General features: G+C 42.0%; 1 protein-coding gene and 1 long non-coding RNA gene across 2 annotated transcripts; one reads left to right on the top strand and one right to left on the bottom strand.

Moving 5' to 3' along the window:
- Nucleotides 1-7,839: 7,839 nt before the first annotated feature.
- Nucleotides 7,840-10,239, bottom strand: LOC121841397. Its single transcript, XR_006080412.1, has 3 exons — nucleotides 10,108-10,239; nucleotides 9,739-9,877; nucleotides 7,840-8,951 (listed from the first exon to the last, which is right to left on the bottom strand). It is a non-coding gene; the product is annotated as an uncharacterized LOC121841397 (long non-coding RNA).
- Nucleotides 10,240-11,573: 1,334 nt separating this feature from the next.
- Nucleotides 11,574-16,881, top strand: LOC112228414 (protein phosphatase 1 regulatory subunit 14A). Its single transcript, XM_024393715.2, has 4 exons — nucleotides 11,574-11,927; nucleotides 14,075-14,155; nucleotides 14,280-14,312; nucleotides 15,161-16,881. Exons 1-4 carry the CDS (start codon nucleotides 11,730-11,732, stop codon nucleotides 15,341-15,343), a joined length of 495 nt encoding a protein of 164 aa, XP_024249483.1. The 5' UTR covers nucleotides 11,574-11,729; the 3' UTR covers nucleotides 15,344-16,881.
- Nucleotides 16,882-23,826: the final 6,945 nt, after the last annotated feature.

Genomic DNA, 23,826 nt, shown 5'->3' with positions numbered 1-23,826 from the left:
TCAGCTTTTCTAGCCTATGGATTATCAACATACAGTACGTTGGCCATATGATATAGGATTAAATGTTATTCAGTTAAAATAGTTGTTTTCATAGTGGTTTATGTAAGACAATATAGTAGAAACAAGCACTGTTTTCATAAGAAAATACAAATTGGGCATTAACTAGTATTTCACCGACTCTCAAACCTGAATCTGTGGCCCCATTCTTCCTTGCTGTCCTCACTATCAGAGGGTATGATCCTAACTGCTTTATTAGGCTACTTTCACCCATAGAATGTCCCTGTGTCCATTTGCCTGTGAATGTTAGTGGATATGTTGGCAAAAACATTGACCAAGGCCATCATTTTACATGTCTTCCATTTAGCAGGATATTGCCCTGTAAAGTAACCTAACTGCACAACGTTGCCCTGGGGAAACAAAAATCTATATCTTTTTTTGTATACACTATATATACAAAAGTATGTGGACAGTCCTTCAAATGAGTGCATTTGGCTATTTCAGTCACACCCGTTGCTGACAAGTGTATGAAATCGAACACACGGCCATGCAATCTCCACAGACAAACATTGGCAGTATAATTGCCTTACTGAAGAGCTCAGTGACTTCCAATGTGGCACCGTCATAGGATGCCACCTTTCCAACAAGTCAGTTTGTTAAATTTCTGCCCTGCTAGAGCTGCCCCGGTCAACTGTAAGTGCTGCTATTGTGAAGTGGAAACATCTAGGAGCAACAACAGCTCAGTCGCGAAGGGGTAGGCCACACAAGCTCACAGAACGGGACCACCCAGTGCAGAAGCGCATAAAAATCGTGTTCCAAACTGCCTCTGGAAGCAACGTCAGCACAAGAACTGTTCGGGAGCTTCATGAAATGGTTTCCATGGCCAAGCAGCCGCACACAGTGGTGTAATGCTCGCCGCCATTGGACTCTGGAGCAGTGGAAAGGCTCTCTCTGGAGTGATGAATCAGAGTGCGACGTATGTTTGTTGTTGTTGAAAGCTGTTGAACACTGAAACTGGAACTAAAGACCTCGTTTTAAAAGCTGAGTGTTTTTATATACTTTTATTTCATTTTGAATCCTACGGCTCTGTTGGGCTAAATTGCTGTGAGCGCTGCTATCTGTCCTGGGATCCTGCCAGATTCCGTACAGGGGAAACGAAGTACAGGAGATGCGAAAGCCCAGCTAGCCTAGCTGGCTCGGCAGTCTCAAATGGAGGCCGCTATTGAATGTTTCCAGCGTTGCAGGAGCTGTGTTTACTTTGCTTTGTTCTGGGACAATGTGGACCGTGCTGACTTTCAATGTAGCAACTGCTTGCTTGCAGAGGACTACAGGAGCGAAGTAGCTACTCTTAGCAAGCAAGTAGCAAACCTACATAAGCTACTGGGGAACCCACGCCCACCTACTTTTCCTTTTTCTTCCACCCCAGTAGCCGGACGCCGCTCTGGTCTAGTGGAAGTTGAACCGCCGTGTCAGCTCCCCACAGCCGACTGGCCGGTGCTAGGCAGGGTTCCTACCCCGACGGGGTCTCCCACTTCCCTGGAGAACAGAGCTGATCTTGACCCAACCAACCAGCCATGGAGGTATGTCACCTGCCGTGGAAGTCAAGGAAGTCGCCCTCTGGCAACGGGGTCTCCATGGAGATGTTGAGCCCGGAACTGACACAGACCAGAAACAGCTTTGCCGCCCTGGATCCAGAGGTTCTGGCGCCTTTGTCCTTTGTGGCTTCCCAAACAAGATTGGATCCGGAGGTACCTGCGTCTTCGTCCTCGGCTCGGTCTCCCTCTCTGGTGGCTTCTTCGGGTTTAGATCCTCAAAGCTCCCAGCCTCACCAGACTGTGAGGCTGCCTGAGAGACCGGCCCATTCAACATCACCAGCTGTCATTATAGGCAGCTCTATGGTGAGAAACATCTCGGTCACCAAGGCAAAAACCCTGTGCTACCCAGGAGCACGAGTTCAGGACTTAACAAGGCTGCTTCCGAGTGTTCTACCACAGATGCCGGGAGCTGACACTGTCGTAGTCCATTTGGGGTCAAACGACATCAGGAGGGCTAGCTCGGAACATTTGAAATTGATTTTAAAGAACTGATTTTAGCATTAAAAGACTCCAAAAAACAGCCAATAATTTCAGGTCCAGTACTGTAGCTCTGCTGGAGTCACTTTTATTGATAACTTTGACATCTTCTGTAAACAGAAGATACTCTACAAGAATGACTGAGTCCATCCAAATCATCTTGGCTCCTGGACTCTGTCCACACATTTCAAGGCTGTGTTGAAACAATGACTTGTAAATGATCCAAGACCAGCTCAGTTAATCCCTACCATTGTGACAGTGAGTCCTCATAATGCTGTATCAAATATACAGTACATGATATTAGGGGCATTGGCAAACACAATGTAAGTAATTTAATTGATGTACCCCCAATTGCACCGAATAGATCTGTTTATCCCACAGCTATTGTAAGCAGTAATCATGAGCCTATAAACCAGAGTTGCACTGAGGCAATGTGCAATAGTTGGAAGACCACTTAGTGCAGGGTGACCTGCATAATCTGCTCCAATGTAAATAACATGAGAAAGTCTACCTCTGATAAGCTTCCCAGAAGCTTGAAAACAATCAAGCGACCCAGAAAAGTGCTAAAAATAGCCCATATTAACATATGTAGCCTAAGAAACAAGGTTCATGAAGTCAATAACTTGCTTGTAACAGATGACATTCATATTCTATCTCTGAAACTCACTTGGATAATACCTTTGATGATACAGTGGTAGCAATACATGGTTATTTAAAGAAAAGACAGAAATGCCAACGGAGGCGGTGTTGCGGTCTATATTCAGAACCACATTCCTGTAAAGCTTAGATTCGATCTAATGTTAAATACTGTTGAAGTAATATGGCTACAGGTTAATCTGCCTCACCTAAAGCCCATTCTTGTGGGAAGCTGCTATAGACCAAGTGCTAACAGTCAGTATCTGGGTAATATATGTGTGAAATGCATGATAATGCATGTGATATCAACATAGAAGTATATTTTCTGGGTGATTTAAATATTGACTGGCTATCATCAAGCTGCCCACTCAGGAAAACACTCAGTTAACCTACCAGGGTAGTTCAAACAGCACAGGAATTAAATCAACAACATGCAATTAAATCAACAACATGCATTGATCACATCTTTACTAACGCTGCAGATATTTGCTTTAAAGCAGTATCCAAATCCATAGGATGTAGTGATCACAATATAATAGCCATATCTAGGAAAACCAAAGTTCCAAAGGCTGGGCCTAATATACTGTATAAGAGGTCATACAAGAAGTTTTGTTGTGATTCATATGTTGATGATGTAAAGAATATTTGCTGGTCTGTGGTGTGTAATCAGGAGCAACCAGATGCTGCACTTGATCCCTTTATGAAACTACTTATTTCAGTTACTAATAAGCACACACCCATTAAGAAAATGACTGTAAAAACTGTTAAATCCCCTTGGATTGATGAGGAATTGAAAAATGATATGGTTGAGAGGAGTGCGGCAAAAGGTATGGCAATTAAGTCTGGCAAACATACTGCAAATTAAGAAATCATGTGACTAAACGAAAAGAAAAATAAACTACAATATGAAACAAAGATCAATTATATAAAGAATGATAGTAAAAAGCTTTGCGGCACCTTAAATTAAATTTTGGGGGAAAAAAGCCAACTCGGCTCCTTCATTCATTGAATCAGATGGGTCATTAATCACAAAGCCCACTGATATTGCAAACCACTTTAATGACTTTTCATTAGCAAGATAAGCAATCTTAGGGATGACATGCCAGCAACAAACGCTGACACTACACATCCAAGTATATCGGACCAAATTATGGAAGACATGAATTGTACTTTTGAATTCCGTAAAGTCAGTGTGGAAGAGGTGAAAAAATTATTGTTGTCTATCAACAATGACAAGCCACCGGGGTCGGACAATCTGAATGGAAAATTACTGAGGATAATATCAGATGATATTGCCACACCTATTTGCCACATCTTCAATTTAAGCCTACTTGAGAGCGTGTGACCTCAGGTCTGGAGGGAAGCTAAAGTCATTCCGCTACCTGAGAATAATAAAGCCCCCTTTACTGGCTAAAAGATACAATGATATTCCACAGTAAATAAATTGACAACAGAATTTCAGCATGGACACTCAACAAGCACAGTAATTACACAAATGACTGATGATTGGCTGAGAGAAATTTATGATAAAATTATTGTGGGGGCTGTCTTGTTAGACTTGTCAGTGCAGCTTTTGACATTATTGATCATAGTCTGCTGCTGGAAAAACTTGTGTGTCATGACTTTACACCCCCTGCTATAATGTGGATAAAGAGTTACTTGTCTAACATAACAAAGGGGGTGTTCTTTAATTGAAGCCTATCAAATATAATCCAGTTAGAATCAGGAATTCCCCAGGGTAGCTGTTTAGGTCCCTTGTATTTTTAAATTTTTACTAACGACATGCCACTGACTTTGAGTAAAGCCAGAGTGTCTATGTATGCGGATGACTCAACACTATACACGCCAGCTACTACAGCGACTGAAATGACTGCAACACTCAACAAAGAGCTGCAGTTTGTTTCAGAGTGGGTGGCAAGGAATAAGTTATCCCTAAATATTTTTTTAAAACTAAAAGCATTGTATTTGGAACAAAACACTCACTAAACCCTAAACCTCAACTAAATCTTGTAATAAATCATGTGGAAATTGAGCAAGTTGAGATGACTCAACTGCTTGGAGTAACCCTAGATTGTCAAAACATATTGATGCAGTGGTAGCTAAGATGGGGAGAAGTCTGTCTATAATAAAGCGATGCTCTGCCTTCTTAACAGCACTATCTATCAACAAGGCAGGTCCTACAGGCCCTAGTTTTGTCACACCTTGACTACTGTTCAGTCGTGTGGTCAGGTGCCACAATAAAGGACTAAGGAAAATTGCAATTGGCTCAGAACAGGGTAGCACAGCTGGTCCTTGGATGTACACAGAGAGCTAATATTAATAATATGCATGGCTGAAAGTGGAGGAGAGATTTACTTCATCACTTATTTTATTTATGAGAGGTATTGACATGTTAAATGCACCGAGCTGTCTGTCTAAACTACTGGCACACAGCTCGGACACACATACATACCCCACAAGACATGCCACAAGAGGCCCCTTCACAGTCCCCAAGTCCAGAACCGACTATGGGAGGCACACAGTACTACATAGAGCCATGGCTACATGGAACTCTATTCCACATCAAGTAACTGACGGAAGCAGTAAAATTGTATTTAAAAAAACAGATAAAGAAACCTTATAGAACAACGGGGACTGTGAAGCAACACAAACATTGGCACACACACACGATAACAGACACATGGATTTAGTACTGTAGATATGTGGTAGTGGTAGAGTAGGGGCCTGAGGGCACACAGAGTGTTGTGAAATCTGTGAATGTATGGTAATGTTTTAAAAATTATTTAAACTGCCTTAATTTCGCTGGACCCCAAGAAGAGTAGCTGCTGCTTTGTCAGCAGCTAATGGGGATCCATAATAAATACAAATCAAGCTTCACTATCTGGCAGTGCGGCGGACAAATCTGGGTTTGGTAGATGCCAGGAAATTGCTACCTGGCCCAATGCATAGTGTTAACTAAAAAGTTTGGTGGGGCTGTTTTTCATGGCTCGGGTTAGGTCTGAGGGAAATCTTAACGCTACAGCCTACAATGACATTCTGGACAATTCTGTGCTTCCAACTTTGTGGCAACAGTTTGGGGAAGGCCCTTTACTGTTTCAGCATGACAATGCCCCTGTGCACAAAGCGAGGTCCATACAGAAATTGTTTGTTGAGATCGGTGTGGAAGAACATAACTGTCCTGCACAATCGAACAACCCCATCAAACACCTTTGGGATGAATTGGAACGCTGATTGCAAACCAGGCCTAATCGTCAAAAATCATTGCCTCACTAATGCTCATGGCTGAATGGAAGCAAGTCCCCAGAGCAATGTTCCAACATCTAGTGGATATGGAATGCCGTTTGGGTCTTTGCATGTCAAAAAGATACACGTTAAATAACACTATGTAAACTATATGCAAATATTGGCCAATCACTATATGAAAAACATTCATCATCACCAACAAAAGACTAAGTCATGTCGAACCTTGAAAACACGAGACTGCTTTTTAAATTTTGCCAGCCATGTGCAACCACCTTTGAACCACCCGATCCTCCTGGGGTGGTTGTAAAGGTAGGATTAATTCTGGTATGTTAGGTAATACCTGGCAAAAGTCAACATTTAACCGGCACAACTACCTAGTAACGTTAGCGAGCTAATGATTGCAACAGCTACCGTGGGGTGCGCGAGTATGGGCGGCATCGATGATGCCGAGTGTCATTATTGTAACTTGTATAACGTTTTCACATGTCAGATTTCAAACGTTCAGGAGACGGAATAATGCTGGAGTCCAAAGGCGGCAAACCGGGAGAAGCTGGTTGATAACTGAGGGTTTGCCTGATCGCTGACCCTACCATCCGGCAGCTGAACAGGATATGTACATTTTCCCTATATCCATGTAGTACATGAGGACACAGTGCGAGCTTTGTAAGTGAGCTAGGTGTGAATCTATCTTGTGATTAAACATAGACTTATTGTAGGTTATTTTACTGATTTAAAGATCATGGACTATTTCCCTGTTTTATATTAGGATACGTTTTTATTAGATTTAAATAATGTTTCCATATCTCAGTATCTTTAGAGTATCCTGTGAGGTAGATCAAAGTATCCTATGGCTCAACAAATTGTTGAGCCACCAATTCAACCACACCATCTCTGTCCTCCATTGTCTTGGCAGCAATCCTTTTTTTGTAGGGGAACTAGCCTCCCTCCTCCTGTCTGTCTTAAAGGCCTCTACATTTGGGGGAATGTTGAGCATGCAGGTGGCCTTGGAGCAGTAAGTCAACTCTGTCATAAATCTGTGAAGTACTTGTCATTACCTCCTCTAACATAAGTATTTTTAATCAGTCCCCCCCCTAAATCAATACACATCACTATATTGTCCTTAACACTTATTTTAAATATACATACCGTCTCTAAACCATAACACGTTCAAATACTGTCTCAACTCTCTTGGGTTACTCGAAGCATTGGGGAACCACCCGGACAGCCTCCGAGCACTTTTTGTGGACTCCATAAAGCCTCCCACTGCCAGGGACCTGTTTAAAGTAACCTATTCCATACCTGGCGGCAACCGGCGGTGTTTGGAGAACGACACCATCTGCCACTGGTTCAACTGGCTGGCTGAGGTGCAAGGTAAAATAGTAAATTGTGATTTAAATATGTATTTTAAATGTTTTACTGTGTACTCCTCAGACAGAGAATGTCCTCCTCTAACAGTGGCGATGGTGTTGGAGTTTGCTACTGGGGCAACCGGTGGTGCCACCCCTGGAGTTTGAGGACACCCCGACCATCGAATTCCGCCACACAGCGCGAGGGCATCTCGCTGGGCAGCAGAAGAAGAAAAAGTTCCCAGAGGCAAACACGTATGCTGTGACACTAAGGCTCCCTCTTCATAGCACCTTCAATACCTTTAGGGAATTCATGACCTCCGGTATTGTGAATTCCCCACATTTCGGTGTTGCATAAAAACATTTTTACGATACATAATTGTATTTAGTAGCACTAAATTACAGTAGCAATTGAGTGTTGGAAAATGTAACTGCACATCAACATTTAAGCATTTATCTACTTACATCTGTTTTGTTTGTACAGTGCATTCGGAATGTATTCAGACCCCTTGACTTTTTCCACATTTTATTACGTTACAGCCTTCTTCAAAAAGATCTAGTTTTTAAAAAAACACTTTACTGACACTTCACTAATAACCAATATCCTTTGCTGATGTTGACTGAAGTACTGCTGCCATATTGCAGCCAACTCATCCAAATCTGATCATTTGATGTCCTTCATTAAGAACAAATTAACTTCAGCCATTATCATTTAATTAGAACTACATGAAATAAGGCTTCCCATCCACTGCATTAAGTGACAGCTCCACTTCTGGGAACTGCACCTTCGTAGTGACTTATCGAATTTCAAATGCATTGATCCAAGAACTAGATCCATTAGTCCTAGGCTCTCCAACCCTGTACCTGGAGAGCTACCCTCCTGTAGGTTTTCAATCCAACCCTGTTCCTGGAGAGCTACTGTAGGTTTACATCAGGGCTCTCCAACCCTGTTCCTGGAGAGCTACCCTCCTGTAGGTTTTCAATCCAACCCTGTTCCAGGAGAGCTACCCTCATTAACTTATTAAGCAGGTAATTATTAAAATCAGGTGCACTAGATTAGGGTCGGAGTGAACCTACAAGACAGTAGCTCTCCAGGAACAAGGTTAGGAGCCCTGCACTAGTCCATCTTCAACCACGTCATTTGAGCTGTCACAATGTGTCAACAATGTTATGTTACTAACTGTAATAGGTTGCTGTTAATCACAATTATATAAAATGTAACGGGGCGAACCACTATCTTCATCGTTTATTTTTTAAACTAAAGGGCGTTCTCAACACTGATTTATTTTAACAATTTATAAAAGTCCCATTTGGGCATTACAAAAATGTTAAGTTGTTTTAATGTCCATTCGGTTGTTTTGTTGTCTTCCCACAGCAGGCACGCTCTGAAGGCTCCAATCCAGTGCTTGCAGTAGGCCTCTCCTGGGTAGTGTTGTACTGAGTGGAAGACAAATATTGTGTCAGCAGATGGAATGCTGTGCTAAAGCGCCATAGAGCAAAATACAATAACCATATATCTTAACAGTACCTGACTCTCTCCAAATATGGCCAAACAGAATTGTACTGGAATGGGGAGGTACTTAACTTTTGTTAAGGCCACCTGTGTCTAAACTCTGGTCCCCATCCGTTTAGAGTAGAAAATGTCTATCGTACCTTTCTAGAGACCAAATCATACAGTGTGTGAAAGAGGGGGAATGTTACTATTATACATTTTATAATACTTTTATAAAAATTAACTGATTCAAAGGAACGAGTGGCGCTGAAGATATAGCGTCCAATCCCTCATCCCAGTAGGGGAGTATCAGGGGTGTATGTAGAAAGTCAGGTTGGAGTAGGAACGAGTGGCGCTGAAAGTATAACTGCCATAACCCTCTGTAGATTGTCAACTCCCAGGCTGCCTCTGGGGCCTTCCAATGGAATTATTGTCCGCAACAGTTCCATCTGTGTGTTGCTGATGGTGAATTGGATTTGTGGCACAATCACCCATTCCGACCAATAAAGAGCTGTGGCGCCAGTGGTTGGGGGAGCTGAGGTGGTGGTTGAATTTGGGGCGAACAAATCCCTTACTGCTGTCAGATTGGCCATCTGCATTGCCAGGGAACCCAAGATGAACAACTGCAGAGGTGACTGCCGTTGTTCAGTCCTCAGCCCATGGTGGTTCCACTGACTGGCAAACACAGCAAGATCTCTGTTCACCTGTGGCAGGAACACAAAGTGCAGTGCCCACAGGTGCACCTCATTGTTGATGTTGATGACCTGCTCCAAGAAGGTGAACAGGTCATGGTAAATGTTAGAGACTCCATGCCAGATGTCCCCCCCCCACAGCCGCTCTATCCTCTGGTTGTGAGTGCTACTTCCTCTGAGGGCACTTCCCCTCTCACCACCCCTGAACTGCTCCATAAAGGCACAGATAAGGTTGTTTTCACCACCCGATAACATCTCACCCGGAATGGTACTCCGTAGCTGGTGATTGCTGCTTCGAATGACTCCATGACTGTGGCAATCCTGTTGTTGTCAGAGGCCTTCAGAAACACAACACGTCTGCTGTAACCATCCACAGCACCATGGATAACAATCCTCAACCTAAAAAACAAGATACATTTGTTTCTTATAGTGACGCCATTCTGTTTTCATTGATATCAGCTCTCTGATCCTCTCATCCAGCTGAGCGTCTGACAACAGTGAGTAGGACCTGAAAAGCTGAAAATGACTAAAAACAAAAATAACACAAAAAGATACATCAATCAGGAATGTGATCAAATCTAGAGATCTCCCTCGTGTTGCAATTGCTTTATTCAATTACGATAACTTACCTCATGCGCCGCTTGACCACAGAGTGCGACACATTGAGAACATCTGCCATTTGTCTGATGGTCATGACAATCTATGAGGAACTCAAGCTGCTCCTTGATGTGATACAGCCTTCCCTCCAAAGGTATTTGTTAGGATACTGAAATAAAAATTACAATAGATAATTACAAAATACACTCCTAAAAACTTTAGGTTTAAAGACTAAGATCACCATATAGAATTTAGGAACAGCAGTATAGGCCAACCAAATGTTTTTTTTTCATTGATTGACTTGACACCGGAGACTTAACACAGGACAAGTAAAATGATACAATCTCAGCCTTTGCCACACATGCTGTACAAAAACATTGATACAAATGTAACAACTTGCCATCTTCGTAAGGTTCCCGTTGTTGGATGTCATTTGCCTGTTGTAGGAACTTCTCTGCAACAGCAATTAGATTGCTGGCCATCTCTTCATCAATCAAATGACCGCTTGCCCACCGAAGGCTCCGCAACATGGTCTCTAGCCTGAAAAATAGACCGCAGACCCGATGGGTCCAGTGACAATTTATCTGTGTGTAGTTAACAACCCCTAAAGTGTTCTCTTGTCTAAACTGCCAACTCTGAGCCTCCGACCTATGAAGACAACCATGCATAGACAGCCGATGCAGTTTTAACTAACGCACTTTAGCTACAAACTAGCTTTAAAAAAAGTATCTTCATTCAACATCGCTAGCTAACGTTACTGTACAGCAGTAACTAGTTACCGTGTTATAGATTCCATAATTCACGTTAGATTATGAACAATTAACTTTAGCTAGCTATCTTGAGTTCAGTTAAATATCAATGGCAGACAGATCTAACGTTAGCTAGGTAACGCCGTTGGTAGTTAGGTACCGTTAGTGTTATATTATGTCGTTCAATTATTGTGTGACGTGAAGTCATATTCAGGTCCTGATTGGTAAAGATGCTTATTTGACGTGTATCTTTTTGACACGCAAAGACCCAAACGGCGTTCCATAAGTGGAAAGCCTTCCCAGAAGAGTGGAGGCTGTGATAGCAGCAAAGGGGGGGACCAACTCCATATTAATGCCCATGATTTTGGAATGAGATGTTCAATGATGTCCAACATACTGTAATGAAACAGCAGGGAGCAGGTCTCGGACCCCCGGCGCGCTAACAACTGTGCCGCAAAAAACACCCGTGTCGTTACACTACTCCCTCCAAAGAGCGTCCTCGCGCTAGCTTGAGACTCTACGTTTTACAGGAACGCGCTCACCGGTCAAGCACACGCACTGTCGTGGATGCAAGGTTCGATCACTCCTGAAACCAGTGTAATGAAACAGCAGGGAGCAGGTCTCGAACCTTCGAGCACGAGGTCCGGCGCGCTATCGACTGTGCCGCAAAAGCATGCTTGTGCGGCACGAGTCGATTTCCGCGCCAGGGTCGTTACAATACTTTAGGTCATTGGATTGTTTACAGACAATCACAGATTGTCATGTGTTGGGTGGGAAGTCACAATCTCTGGAAGTCACCCTCAGAGTTTAGTCAGCAACACGTGACAACGGAGGGCGCTCTGAGCGAGCTGGGATTGACATAGGGAGTCGGACTCCATTTAGCTTGGGAACCAGTCAGACCAGATATGGCAGCCAACAGGGTCGGAAGGACGCACGCAGATGAAGTCCACTCGTCAGATTTGGGAACGTCTCCGGAACACGGAGGCAACCTTCAGAAGAGACAAGCTCGAGTTACTGTGAAATACAACAGAAAAGAGCTACAGAGGCGACTAGACGTGGAGAAATGGATAGACGACTGTTTGAACGAGCTGTACTTGGGCAAGGTAAGTGCCGTCGTACCCTCTTGGACCATTACAAGGGCCACACAAAAGCCCCGTTTAAACCTGTGTCTTGTACTTTTCCGCATTCCGATTGTGCCCACACTTTTATGCTTAACAAGTGCTTTGAGATTATGTCTAATGAAATGTGCTATAAATGTTTTTAATAATAAATTATTATTAGTATTTTTAGATCTTCCTGAAAACATCCGGAGGTACTCAGGCACACATTATCTGGATATCATACAGCTCTGGATGGTCAAACCATTTACTCATACTCATAACGGCCTCAGGTAGCACCATTAAATTATGGCATCAGTAATTGTCCTAAAATAAATACATTCATATTATTGTGAAAGAATATCTGTTAAATAAAATTGCATACAGGGAGACACTAGCTAATCCGGTCACAATGTGGATGGGTAAGAGAGACTTTTTAATACAATGGGTAGACGTGACATACCTTGATCAGATACTGATTGGATCATATCGATCAGATCATAAAACTCGCATGTCAGCGCAAAGTGTAAACAAGGCTAAAGTGTTGTGCATGTGCTCAGGCAGTAGGTTTCAGATAGTAAAGAGATTTTAGGTATATGGCAAGTTCTTAACTTTTTAATCAGGCAATACTATCTGAAAGTTTCCCTTCCTTTAAGAATGAGAACTTTGCTCTTTCACCTTTGCCTGAATCAATAGAATTGGGGAAAAGGCTTAACTTTAAGAAAAAAAGAGGCTTAAGCTTTGAGTTGGATATTCATGTAGAAAAGGCCTGTTAAGACACTGTACATGATACATGGATCTCAACATTACAGATGAACACTCCTGTGAGACACAAACAATGTAGAATAAATACTGTAGTGTATATCAACACAATAACTTGCACACTGTCGAAATTACAGAGGCATTTCTAAACCAACTCTTCTGTGTAGTCCTCCTTAACAGGGCTAAACAGACTTCCGTGTGCTATGAGATTTATATAAAAGGTGTATACAATATGGATGTTATGAGAGTGCACAGTCCATTAAAGGACTGGAGAAGGTTGAAGGTGCACTGTGGACTTAGGCTCCATCTGAAAATGGCACCCTATTCCCTATATAGTGCACTACTTTTGACCAGGGCTCTATGGGTAGTGCACTAGGGAATAACGTGCCATTCCGGATGTAGCCTAAGTCTTCAGCCACTGCAGAGACATGGTGGCTGGGGAATGCTAACTCACTGCCTTACATGGGCACTTGGAAAAAGGGAATGGAACAAGAATGAAGGATGAGAAACAGGAAGGAAGATGTGCAGAGAAGGGAGAGTACTCCAGGGCCAAGGGTGGGGCTAATGCGTGATGTGTGCAGAGAAGGGAGAGTACACCAGGGCCAAGGGTGGGGCTAATGGGTGATGGGGTTAATACTCCCTGAGGGGGGTAAACATACTGCAGCTGGCCATGTGACATCACTAGCTAGATGTTCTGCTCTCCTGGGAAGTTTGGGAACACATACTGCTTCCAGTTCTTGTCTGCATTTGAAATGACACCCTAGTCTGTATGTAGTGCACTACTTTTGACCAGAGCCCTATGGTCAAAAGTAGTGCACTATGTAGGGAATAGAGTGCCATTTTGGATACACCCTTTGTAACAATACTGCATTGGTATACTGTAGTACAGTACCAGTGTACAGCAGGAGACTCACCCCTATAGGGCGACAAATGCACCATGGTGGCCTGTGCCGGATCTCAGCTGAGCATTTGATCAGTAGATCAATAACCGTCACCAACAACAGGGGAACCAGTCCGATCATTTTAGGGACTGTCTTCAAAATCCAACCCACCAGAAGTTGAATGTGTGCCAGGCAGGCAGTGTGATTCTTCAGAGGACAGAGAGAGGAGACTGATCTTCTATTGGTCTGTAGCTCGGTTCTGACTTGCCAGCCAACTGATCCAGTTGGATACACGGCCAGTGTTGTTATTATCCAACCATAAGCCCTCTGAATGAATCCTGTCAACTGTTCCATTTGGAAATGACATGTAGTAGGACTCAAAGCTCAACTTAATATATACAGACATAACTCAAACTTTTGCATAAGTCATGTATTGAGATTTGCACAAGCTTTTCCACTCTAATAATATACAGTATACGTGTGTGTTTTTAATGTGTTTGTGTTTTGCAGGAGGAAGACATGCCAGACGAGGTAAACATTGATGACCTGATAGATCTACCTAGCAATGAGGAGCGAGTGAAAAAGTTAAAGGTAGGCCCCGCCCACCCAAAGTTGTTCTGAACATGTACTCAGACCAACCTGACTTTGCCACAGAATTTAACTACTGGAATTTTGATACAATGATTTCTCTTCTCTAAACTCTGTTCATCATCAGGAGATCCTTCAGACATGCAGCAACAACACTGAGGTATGTTTTACCATCATTTATAATGATATGGAAGAATGATGCATATTAAGTCATACATTTTTATTTAGTCTCTGTACACACACACACACACACACACACACTGAATTGGCCTCCAATAGGAGGCAGTGGTGTCTGACACCTTCCATTGTCACGCCACATGCCCTACAATGGCCGTCTGTCCTGGTCTTCTCTCGCTCTTCTCTCCTCCCTCTCCTTTCTCTTCTCTTTCCCTCTGTTCCCTGCTACAGGACCTCTTTTGACAAAGGACAGGGCCCACAGTGGCTTGCTTAGGCACACACACACACACACACACACACACACACACACACACACACACACACACACACACACACACACACACGAGGAGGCTGGTGGGAGGAGCTATAGGAGGACGGGCTCATTGTAATGCCTGGAATGGAATAGAGGGAATGGTATTAAACACATCAAACATATGGAAACCACATGATTGACTCTGTTCCTTTATGCTATTACAATGAGCATATCCTCCTATAACTCCTCCCACCAGCCTCCACTGAGACACACACACACACACACATGTTGGACACATGTTGGTTTCAAATCAATATCACAAAAGATTGAAGAACACTAAGTGCTGGTTTCCTAGACACGGATTAAGCCAAAATGTCCCAATGAACATGCTTTTTAGTCTAGGACTGGGCTTAAATCCAGGTGTTCTAGAGACCAAACCTAGAGTGACTGGGGTTGAGGCTTCAGAGTCCTCCATTTTCAGTCTTCCCCTCTTATTTCTGTCTATGTAGTATCTAATGTGAAGGGGAAAAATATAAAACATTAGCTATATGATGCTACTGTGTGTCCCTCCCTGCCAGACCTTCATCGGCGAGCTGTTGGTCAAGCTGGAAGGCCTTCACAAGCAGGAGGAGCTGGCTACAGAGGGCATCGAACACCCCTCCCTTTGCAACCACCCCCAGCACCGCCATGAGCCGTACCACTTCAACGACCCCCACTGCCCCCGCACCCACACCCACACCCACACCCACCAGACCCTCTGACCTCACCACACAGCTGACCTCTGACTAGGGGTGTAAAATTCTTTCCCAAAATTACCTGGTTTTCCATAAATTCCTGTTGGAATATTTCTGGAATCAGGAGGGAATAAGCAGGTAGGAAATCCTCCAACTGTTCCCGGTAATCTTCCAATCGGGATTGCTGAAAAAGCTGGGAATTTGGGGAACGTTTCTGGAATTTTGTTTCCCAGCAACCCCATTTCATCCATTGCCCCCTCCCCCAAAACACCCTCGGACCACCCTCGGACTCGATTCACACACTGATCTTAACATGTCACATGAACAACATCTGTTGCCATGTTGTCCAGGCACTTGGGATCACATCCCACTGGGCCCACTTTGTCATTTCAACATGGAGAATTGGGTATTTGCTAGATATGTTGATCAATGAGCTTTCAAACCATTTTGAAAAAGACAGCCAAAAGTTTGAATTCCCATCTAAAAGCACAACCAAATTTATTTAGTTTAGTTTATTTGTCACCTTTTTAACAATTTAAAAGCACAACAAAGCTAAAATAGTTTATTTATAAAACAACTTAATGTGTTATCATTGTGCTTCATTTAATAGCCCAACCATATGACCTGAATTCCAGTTGATTACATTAAAGTACATGGTGCAAGTCATCAATGCCATTTGAGATTCTGTGCAGATTATTATAGTAATTGTGGAGATTGTCTATTTTTAGTTGAATCCTGGGCTGAATTTAAATAATAGCTCTTGATCACTTCCCAAATGCTATACAGGCCTAAATAGCCTCATTGATGATATATGATTGATAAAGTATAGTTACATATTTGCATGTTGCGCAAATCCATTTTTCTGGACACCGGATGAAGTAGGCCTAAATATTTATTTTTCATTTTGTTAAAGAGATACTTTATTTTGGCAATGAGGCCTTTTTATCTACAGTACTTCCTCAGAGTCAGATGAACTTGTGGATACCATTTTTATGTCTCTGCGGGCAGTTTGAAGGTAGTTAGCAACTTCCTTCATGATATCCACGAGTTCATCTGACTCTGGTGAAGTACTGTAGATAAAATCCCAAAGTATCACTTTAAGACATTCCAGGACTGGACTTGTCCAGAGTAGATAAATTACTTTTTCATCTTTCTATTTGTAAAATACTAAAGACATTTTCGGTCCATTTTTCAAAAGAAAATGTTATCTAGAATAAAAAACATAAAATCTGTAGACTGATCAACTCTAGTACTGTAGGAGGTGCTGTCCAGCCTATTGTTTTTTTCTTATAGTGGATATTACATTGAAGATCTGTTGTTGTTTTCAAAGGTACAAATTCAACAGATTTTATTCAAGGTTTCTCTGTTGAAATCCTGTGGTTGAAATGTTACACTCGAAAGAAATGCTATGTTTTTTCCACATAGATTCCACTTCACAATATGTTAACAAATTACATTGAAACAATGTTGATTTAAGCAGTTTGTGCCCAGTGGGATATCGATCAGGTCACTTCTGAGTAATGTATGTCTGAGTTGCATCCATCAAGTAAATTCATTCTTGAGTACTTAATTATTTATTGTTGTCAGCACAAGAAATGAGGATGGGATGAGATGTACAGTTGAAGTCGGAAGTTTACATACATTTAAGTTGGAGTCATTAAAACTCATTTTTCAACCACTCCACAAATTTCTTGTTAAGAAACTATAGTTTTGGCAAGTCGGTTAGGACATCTACGTTGTGCATGACACAAGTCATTTTTCCAACAACTGTTTACAGATGTGTTATTTCACTTATAATTCACTGTATCATAATTCCATTGGGTCAAAAGTTTACATACACTAAGTTGACTATGCCTTTAAACAGCTTAGAACATTCCAGAAAATGATGTCATGGCTTTAGAAGCTTCTGATAGGTTAATTGACATCATTTGAGTCAATTGGAGGTGTACCTGTGGCTTTATTTCAAGGTCTACCTTCAAGCTCAGTGCTTCTTTGATGTGCAAACAATAGTACGCAAGTATAAACACCATGGGACCACGCAGCCGTCATACCACTCAGGAAGGAGATGCGTTCTGTCTCCTAGAGATGAACGTACTTTGGTGCGAAAAGTGCAAATCAATCCCAGAACAACAGCAAAGGACCTTGTGAAGATACTGGAGGAAACAGGTACAAAAGTATCTATATCCACAATAAAACGAGTCCTATATTAACACAACCTGAAAGGCCGCTCATCAAGGAAGAAGCCACTGCTCCAAAACCGCCATAAAAAAGGCAGACTACGGTTTGCAACTGCACATGGGGACAAAGATCGTACTTTTTGGAGAAATGTCCTGATGGTCTGATGAAACAAAAATAGAACTGTTTGACGATAATGACCATTGTTATGTTTGGAGAAAAAAGGGGGAGGTTTGCAAGCCGAACGCACCATCCCAACCGTGAAGCATGGGTGTGGCAATATCATGTTGTAGGGGTGCTTTGCTGCAGGAGTGACTGGTGCACTTCACAAAATATATGGCATCACGAGGAAGTGAAATTATGTGGCTATATTGAAGTAAAATCTCAAGACATCAGTCAGGAAATCTTGGTTGCAAATGGGTCTTCCAAATGGACAATGACCCCCAAGCATACTTCCAAAGATGTGGCAAATGGCTTAAGGACAACAAAGTCAAGGTATTGGAGTGGTCATCACAAAGCCCTGACCTCAATCCCATAGAAAATTTGTGGGCAGAACTCAAAAAGCATGTGCGCGCAAGGAGGCCTACAAATCTGACTCCGTTACACCAGCTCTGTCAGGAGGAATGGGCCAAAATTCACCCAACTTATTGTGGGAAGCTTGTGGAAGGCTACCTGAAAGGTTTGACCCAAGTTAAACAATTTAAAGGTAATGCTACCAAATACTAATTGAGTGTATGTAAACTTCTGACCCACTGGGAATGTGATGAAATAAATGAAAGCTGAAATAAATAATTCTCTCCACTATTATTCTGTCATTTCACATTCTTAAAATAAAGTGGTGATCCTAACTGACCTAAAACAGGGAATTTGTACTAGGATTAACTGTCAGGAATTGTGGAAAACTGAGTTTAAATGTATTTGGCTAAAGTGTACGTAAACTTCAGACTTCAACTGTATCTCTGAGAAGGCCTGGCTTAATGGCCCACCAAGCCCGTAGGGGGCCAGAGAGGCAGAGAAAAACATTCATCAGCTTTATTTTTTTTTACCACAGGAGGCTGCTCTCAATGTTCAAAATACACCAGAGAGCATCATTTTGCCACAAAGGATCAATAGTTTCTTTAAAAAAAAAAAACAGTTATATCACAAGCACATAGGTAACTGCCAGAATAAAAGGAAATATCAACATAAAGTGTCTTATTAATAGGTTGTTGGGCCACCACGAGCTACCAGAACAGCTTCAATGCACCTTTTCCAAATACAATAGTTTGGAATGCAAATAACGACTGCTGAAAAGAAAACACATTCTTTGGAACCAGTATACTTTTTTTTCCCTAAACTCCCTTTTTGAGAGACCAGCAGTACTGTTTTTCGAAGTAGCTCATCTTGAGATATTGCCTCCTATGAGTGCATCGGGCCATCACCCGTGAGTAGCCTGTGGAGTCATCTTCATCATTGGGTGAGTCACTTTACCACTGGAAAGTTTATTTAGTAGCCAACTGCAGTGGTGTAAAGTACTTAAGTCGTTTTTGGAGGTATCTGTACTTTACTATTTATATTTTTTACTGCTTTTACTTTTACTTTACTACATTCCCAAAGAAAATTATGTACTTTTTACTCCATACATTTCCCCTGACACCTAAAAGTACTCGTTACATTTCGAATGCTTAGCTAGACAGGAAAATGGTCCTATTCACGCACTTATCCCTGGTCTTCCTCTGATCTGGAAGACTCACTAAACAAACATGCTTTGTTTATAATTGATGTCTGAGTGTACCCCAGGCTATCCACATAGTGAAGACATGAAAACTATGAAATAACACATGGAATTGCGTAGTAGTCAAACAAGTGTTTAACAAATCTAAATATATTTTAGTTTCTTCAAAGTAGCCACCCTTTACCTTGATGACAGCTTTGGACACTTGGCATTCTCTCAATCAGCTTCACCTGGAATGCTTTTCCAACAGTCTTGAGAAAGAGTTTCCACATATGCTGAGCACTTGTTGGCTGCTTTTCCTTCACTCTGTGGTCCAACTCATCCTATACCATCTCAATTGGGTTGAGGTTGGGTGATTGTGGAGGCCAGGTCATTCGATGCAGAACTCAATCACTCTCATTGGTCAAATACCCCTTACACAGCCTGGAGGTGTGTTTTGGGTCATTGTCCTGTTGAAAAACAATTGATAGTCCCACTAAGTGTAAACCAGATGGGATGGCGTATCGCTGCAGAATTCTGTGGTAGCCACCTATTCTGCGTCTCACAAAGACACGGCGGTTGGAACCAGAAATCTCAAATTTGCACCCGTCAGACCAAAGGACAGATTTCCACCGGTCTAATGTCCATTGCTGGTGTTTCTTGGCCAAAGCAAGTCTCTTCTTCTTATTGGTGTCCTTTAGTAGTAGTTTCTTTGCAGCAATTTGACCATGATTTCATGCCGTCACCTCGGAACAGTTGATGTTGAGATGTGTTTGTTACTCTGAAGCATTTATGCGGTCTGCAATTTCTGAGGCTTGTAACTCTAATGAACCTCTGCAGCAGAGGTAACTCTGGTTATTCCTTTCATGTGGCGGTCTAAATGAGAGCCAGTTTCATCATAGCGCTTGAAGTTTTCCGTATTGACTGACCTTCATGTTTTAAAGTACCTATTAAGGATCGGACCCTTTAAAAAAAAAAAAAGTGAAATATGACACACCCATATTCTTGATACCATTTGAATGGAAACACTGAAGTTTGTGGAAATGTGAAATTAATGTAGGAGGATATAAAACATTAGATCTGGTAAAAGATAATAGAAAGGAAAAAACATCTTTATTTTGTTTTTTTTCTCATAATCTTTGAAACGCAAGAGAAAGGCCATAATGTACTATTCCAGGATAGGTGCAATTTAGATTTTGGCCACTAGATGTCAGCAGTGTACTTGCAAAGTTTGATTCAATGAACCATTACATTTCTGTTCACCTCCTGTAGAGGTGTTTTAAAGTAATGATGGACTGTCATTTCTCTTTGCTTATTTGAGCTGTTCTTGACATAATATGGACTTGGTCTTTTACCAAATAGGGCTATCTTCTGTATACCGCCCCTACCTTGTCACAACACAACTGATTGGCTCAAATGCATTAAGAACGAAAGTAATTCCACAAATTATCTTTTAACGAGGCACACCTTAATTGAAATGCATTCCAGGCGACTACCTCATGAAGCTGGTTGAGAGAATGCCAAGAGTGTGCAAAGCTGTCAAGGCAAAGGGTGGCTACTTTTAAGAATGTATTTTGATTTGTCTAACACTTTTTTTGGTTACTAAATTATTCTGTATGTGTTATTTCATTGTTTTCATGTCTTCACTACAATGTAGAAAATAGTAAAAATAAAGAAAAATCCTTGAATGAGCAGGTGTGTCCAAACTTTTGACTTGTACTGTGTGTATGTGTGTGTGTGTGTGTGTGTATATATACATATATATATATATGTGTGTATATATACATATATATATATATATATATATATATATATATATATATACACACATACACACACACACACAGTGGGGCAAAAAGGTATTTAGTCAGCCACCAATTGTGCAAGTTCTCCCAGAGAGAGAGAGAGAGGCCTGTAATTTTCATCATAGGTACACTTCAACTATGACAGACAAAATGAGGAAAAAAAATCCAGAAAATCACATTGTAGGATTTTTTATGAATTTATTTGCAAATTATGGTGGAAAATAAGTATTTGGTCACCTACAAACAAGCAAGATTTATGGCTCTCACAGACCTGTAACTTCATCTTTAAGAGGCTCCTCTGTCCTCCACCCGTTACCTGTATTAATGGCACCTGTTTGAACTTGTTATCAGTATAAAAGACACCTGTCCACAACCTCAAACAGTCACACTCCAAACTCCACTATGGCCAAGACCAAAGAGCTGTCAAAGGACACCAGAAACAAAATTGTAGACCTGCACCAGGCTGGGAAGACTGAATCTGCAATAGGTAAGCAGCTTGGTTTGAAGAAATCAACTGTGGGAGCAATTATTAGGAAATGGAAGACATACAAGACCTCTGATAATCTCCCTCGATCTGGGGCTCCACGCAAGATCTCACCCTGTGGGGTCAAAATAATCACAAGAACAGTGAGCAAAAATTCCAGAACCACACGGGGGGACCTAGTGAATGACCTGCAGAGAGCTGGGACCAAAGTAACAAAGCCTACCATCAGTAACACACTACGCCGCCAGCGACTCAAATCCTGCAGTGCCAGATGTGTCCCCCTGCTTAAGCCAGTACATGTCCAGGCCCGTCTGAAGTTTGCTAGAGAGCATTTGGATGATCCAGAAGAAGATTGGGAGAATGTCATATGGTCAGATGAAACCGATATAACAGATATAACTTTTTGATAAAAACTCAACTCGTCGTGTTTGGAGGACAAAGAATGCTGAGTTGCATTCAAAGAACACCATACCCACTGTGAAGCATGGGGGTGAAAACATCATGCTTTGGGGCTGTTTTTCTGCAAAGGGACCAGGACGACGGATCTGTGTAAAGGAAAGAATGAATGGGGCCATGTATCGTGAGATTTTGAGTGAAAACCTCCTTCCATCAGCAAGGGCATTGAAGATGAAACGTGGCTGGGTCTTTCAAATCAAATCAAATCAAATTGATTTATATATCCCTTCGTACATCAGCTGATATCTCAAAGTGCTGTACAGAAACCCAGCCGAAAACCCCAAACAGCAAGCAATGCAGGTGTAGAAGCACGGTGGCTAGGAAAAACTCCCTAGAAAGGTCAAAACCTAGGAAGAAACCTAGAGAGGAACCAGGCTATGTGGGGTGGCCAGTCCTCTTCTAGCTGTGCCGGGTCGGGTGGAGATTATAACAGAACATGGCCAAGATGTTCAAATGTTCATAAATGACCAGCACGGTCAAATAATAATAATCACAGGCAGAACAGTTGAAACTGGAGCTGCAGCACGGCCAGGTGGACTGGGGACAGCAAGGAGTCATCATGCCAGGTAGTCCTGAGGCATGGTCCTAGGCCTCAGGTCCTCCGAGAGAGAAAGAAAGAGAGAATTAGAGAGAGAACACTTAAATTCACACAGGACACCGAATAGGACAGGAGAAGTACTCCAGATATAACAAACTGACCCTAGCCCCCCGACACATAAACTACTGCAGCATAAATACTGGAGGCTGAGACAGGAGGGGTCAGGAGACACTGTGCCCCATCCGAGGACACCCCCGGACAAGGCCAAACAGGAAGGATATAACCCCACCCACTTTGCCAAAGCACAGCCCCCACACCACTAGAGGGATAGACACACCACTAGAGGGATAGACACAGACAATCTGTAAATAGCACAGCCAACTACCTCATCCCCATATTGCTATTTACCCTCTTGCTCTTTTGCAACCCAGTATCTCTACTTGCACATCATCTGTACAACTATCGCTTTTGTAGAGTCAAATCAAATCCAACTTAATTCAAAGCACATTCAATGGACACTTTACATGTGTTTTAGGTTAGGGCATACTGAGACTCTACAGATGAAAATTCTATGGAAGTCGGACACCTCAATTTAATATATTTGGATATTAACGCTAAAAACAAAATCCAGGACCTTGATTTAACAGGCAGTTCAAATATTGTCTTTGTATGATTGCTAGACACTGGTCTGAGACAGCTTGGTTCTTCAATTAAATACAACTATATTTACCCAATCAGGGGCAATTAAGAAAGCCATAGCCAGATTATATCAACATCCTCAACTAATACAAACAACAGATATCACCTGTCGCAATTACATCCCCCTTTCTGTTGGTTATATAGGAAATGAGTGATGGTCCACAATTCCACCACTAGAGGGCACAGGAGGACAGAATGGATCCCTGGTGGTCCAAGAGTTGGAAGTCACTGCTTTTGAAGTTTGCATGGAATCTATTAGTATTGACATGCTTAAATCGTAAGTAAAGGTTTCTAAGCAAAGCAACCATCTTAAGAAATGTAACTAGTATCTTTGAATATGAGCTAAATATCAGTTCTAGATGTCTGACTCCTGACGCACTGTGGGCCTCAAAATACTTTGGATTTGTTATTGAAGATATGAAACACACCAGCCCATTATCTGTTCACATGATCTCTTCGACATCTATATTACAAACAGTTTTTGACATTTTCCAGAATATTGTATATGTTAGACTGACCGCATGTTGAGGCAGTGCAGGCGATTGTTTAAGTGCTTCATAGAGTACATTTGCTTGGAAGCCATTGAAGATACTCTCTGTTACTCAGGTCAATTCAGAATGTAAAAGCACCACACACTTATCAACTGAAGCTCAGACATTA

The sequence above is a fragment of the Oncorhynchus tshawytscha genome, linkage group LG30 (genome assembly GCF_018296145.1).
Source record: "Oncorhynchus tshawytscha isolate Ot180627B linkage group LG30, Otsh_v2.0, whole genome shotgun sequence".
In the NCBI taxonomy this organism is placed as follows: Eukaryota; Metazoa; Chordata; class Actinopteri; order Salmoniformes; family Salmonidae; genus Oncorhynchus; species Oncorhynchus tshawytscha.
The sequence above is the reverse complement of the archived record's forward strand: the minus strand, read 5'-3'. Positions and strand labels throughout refer to the sequence as shown.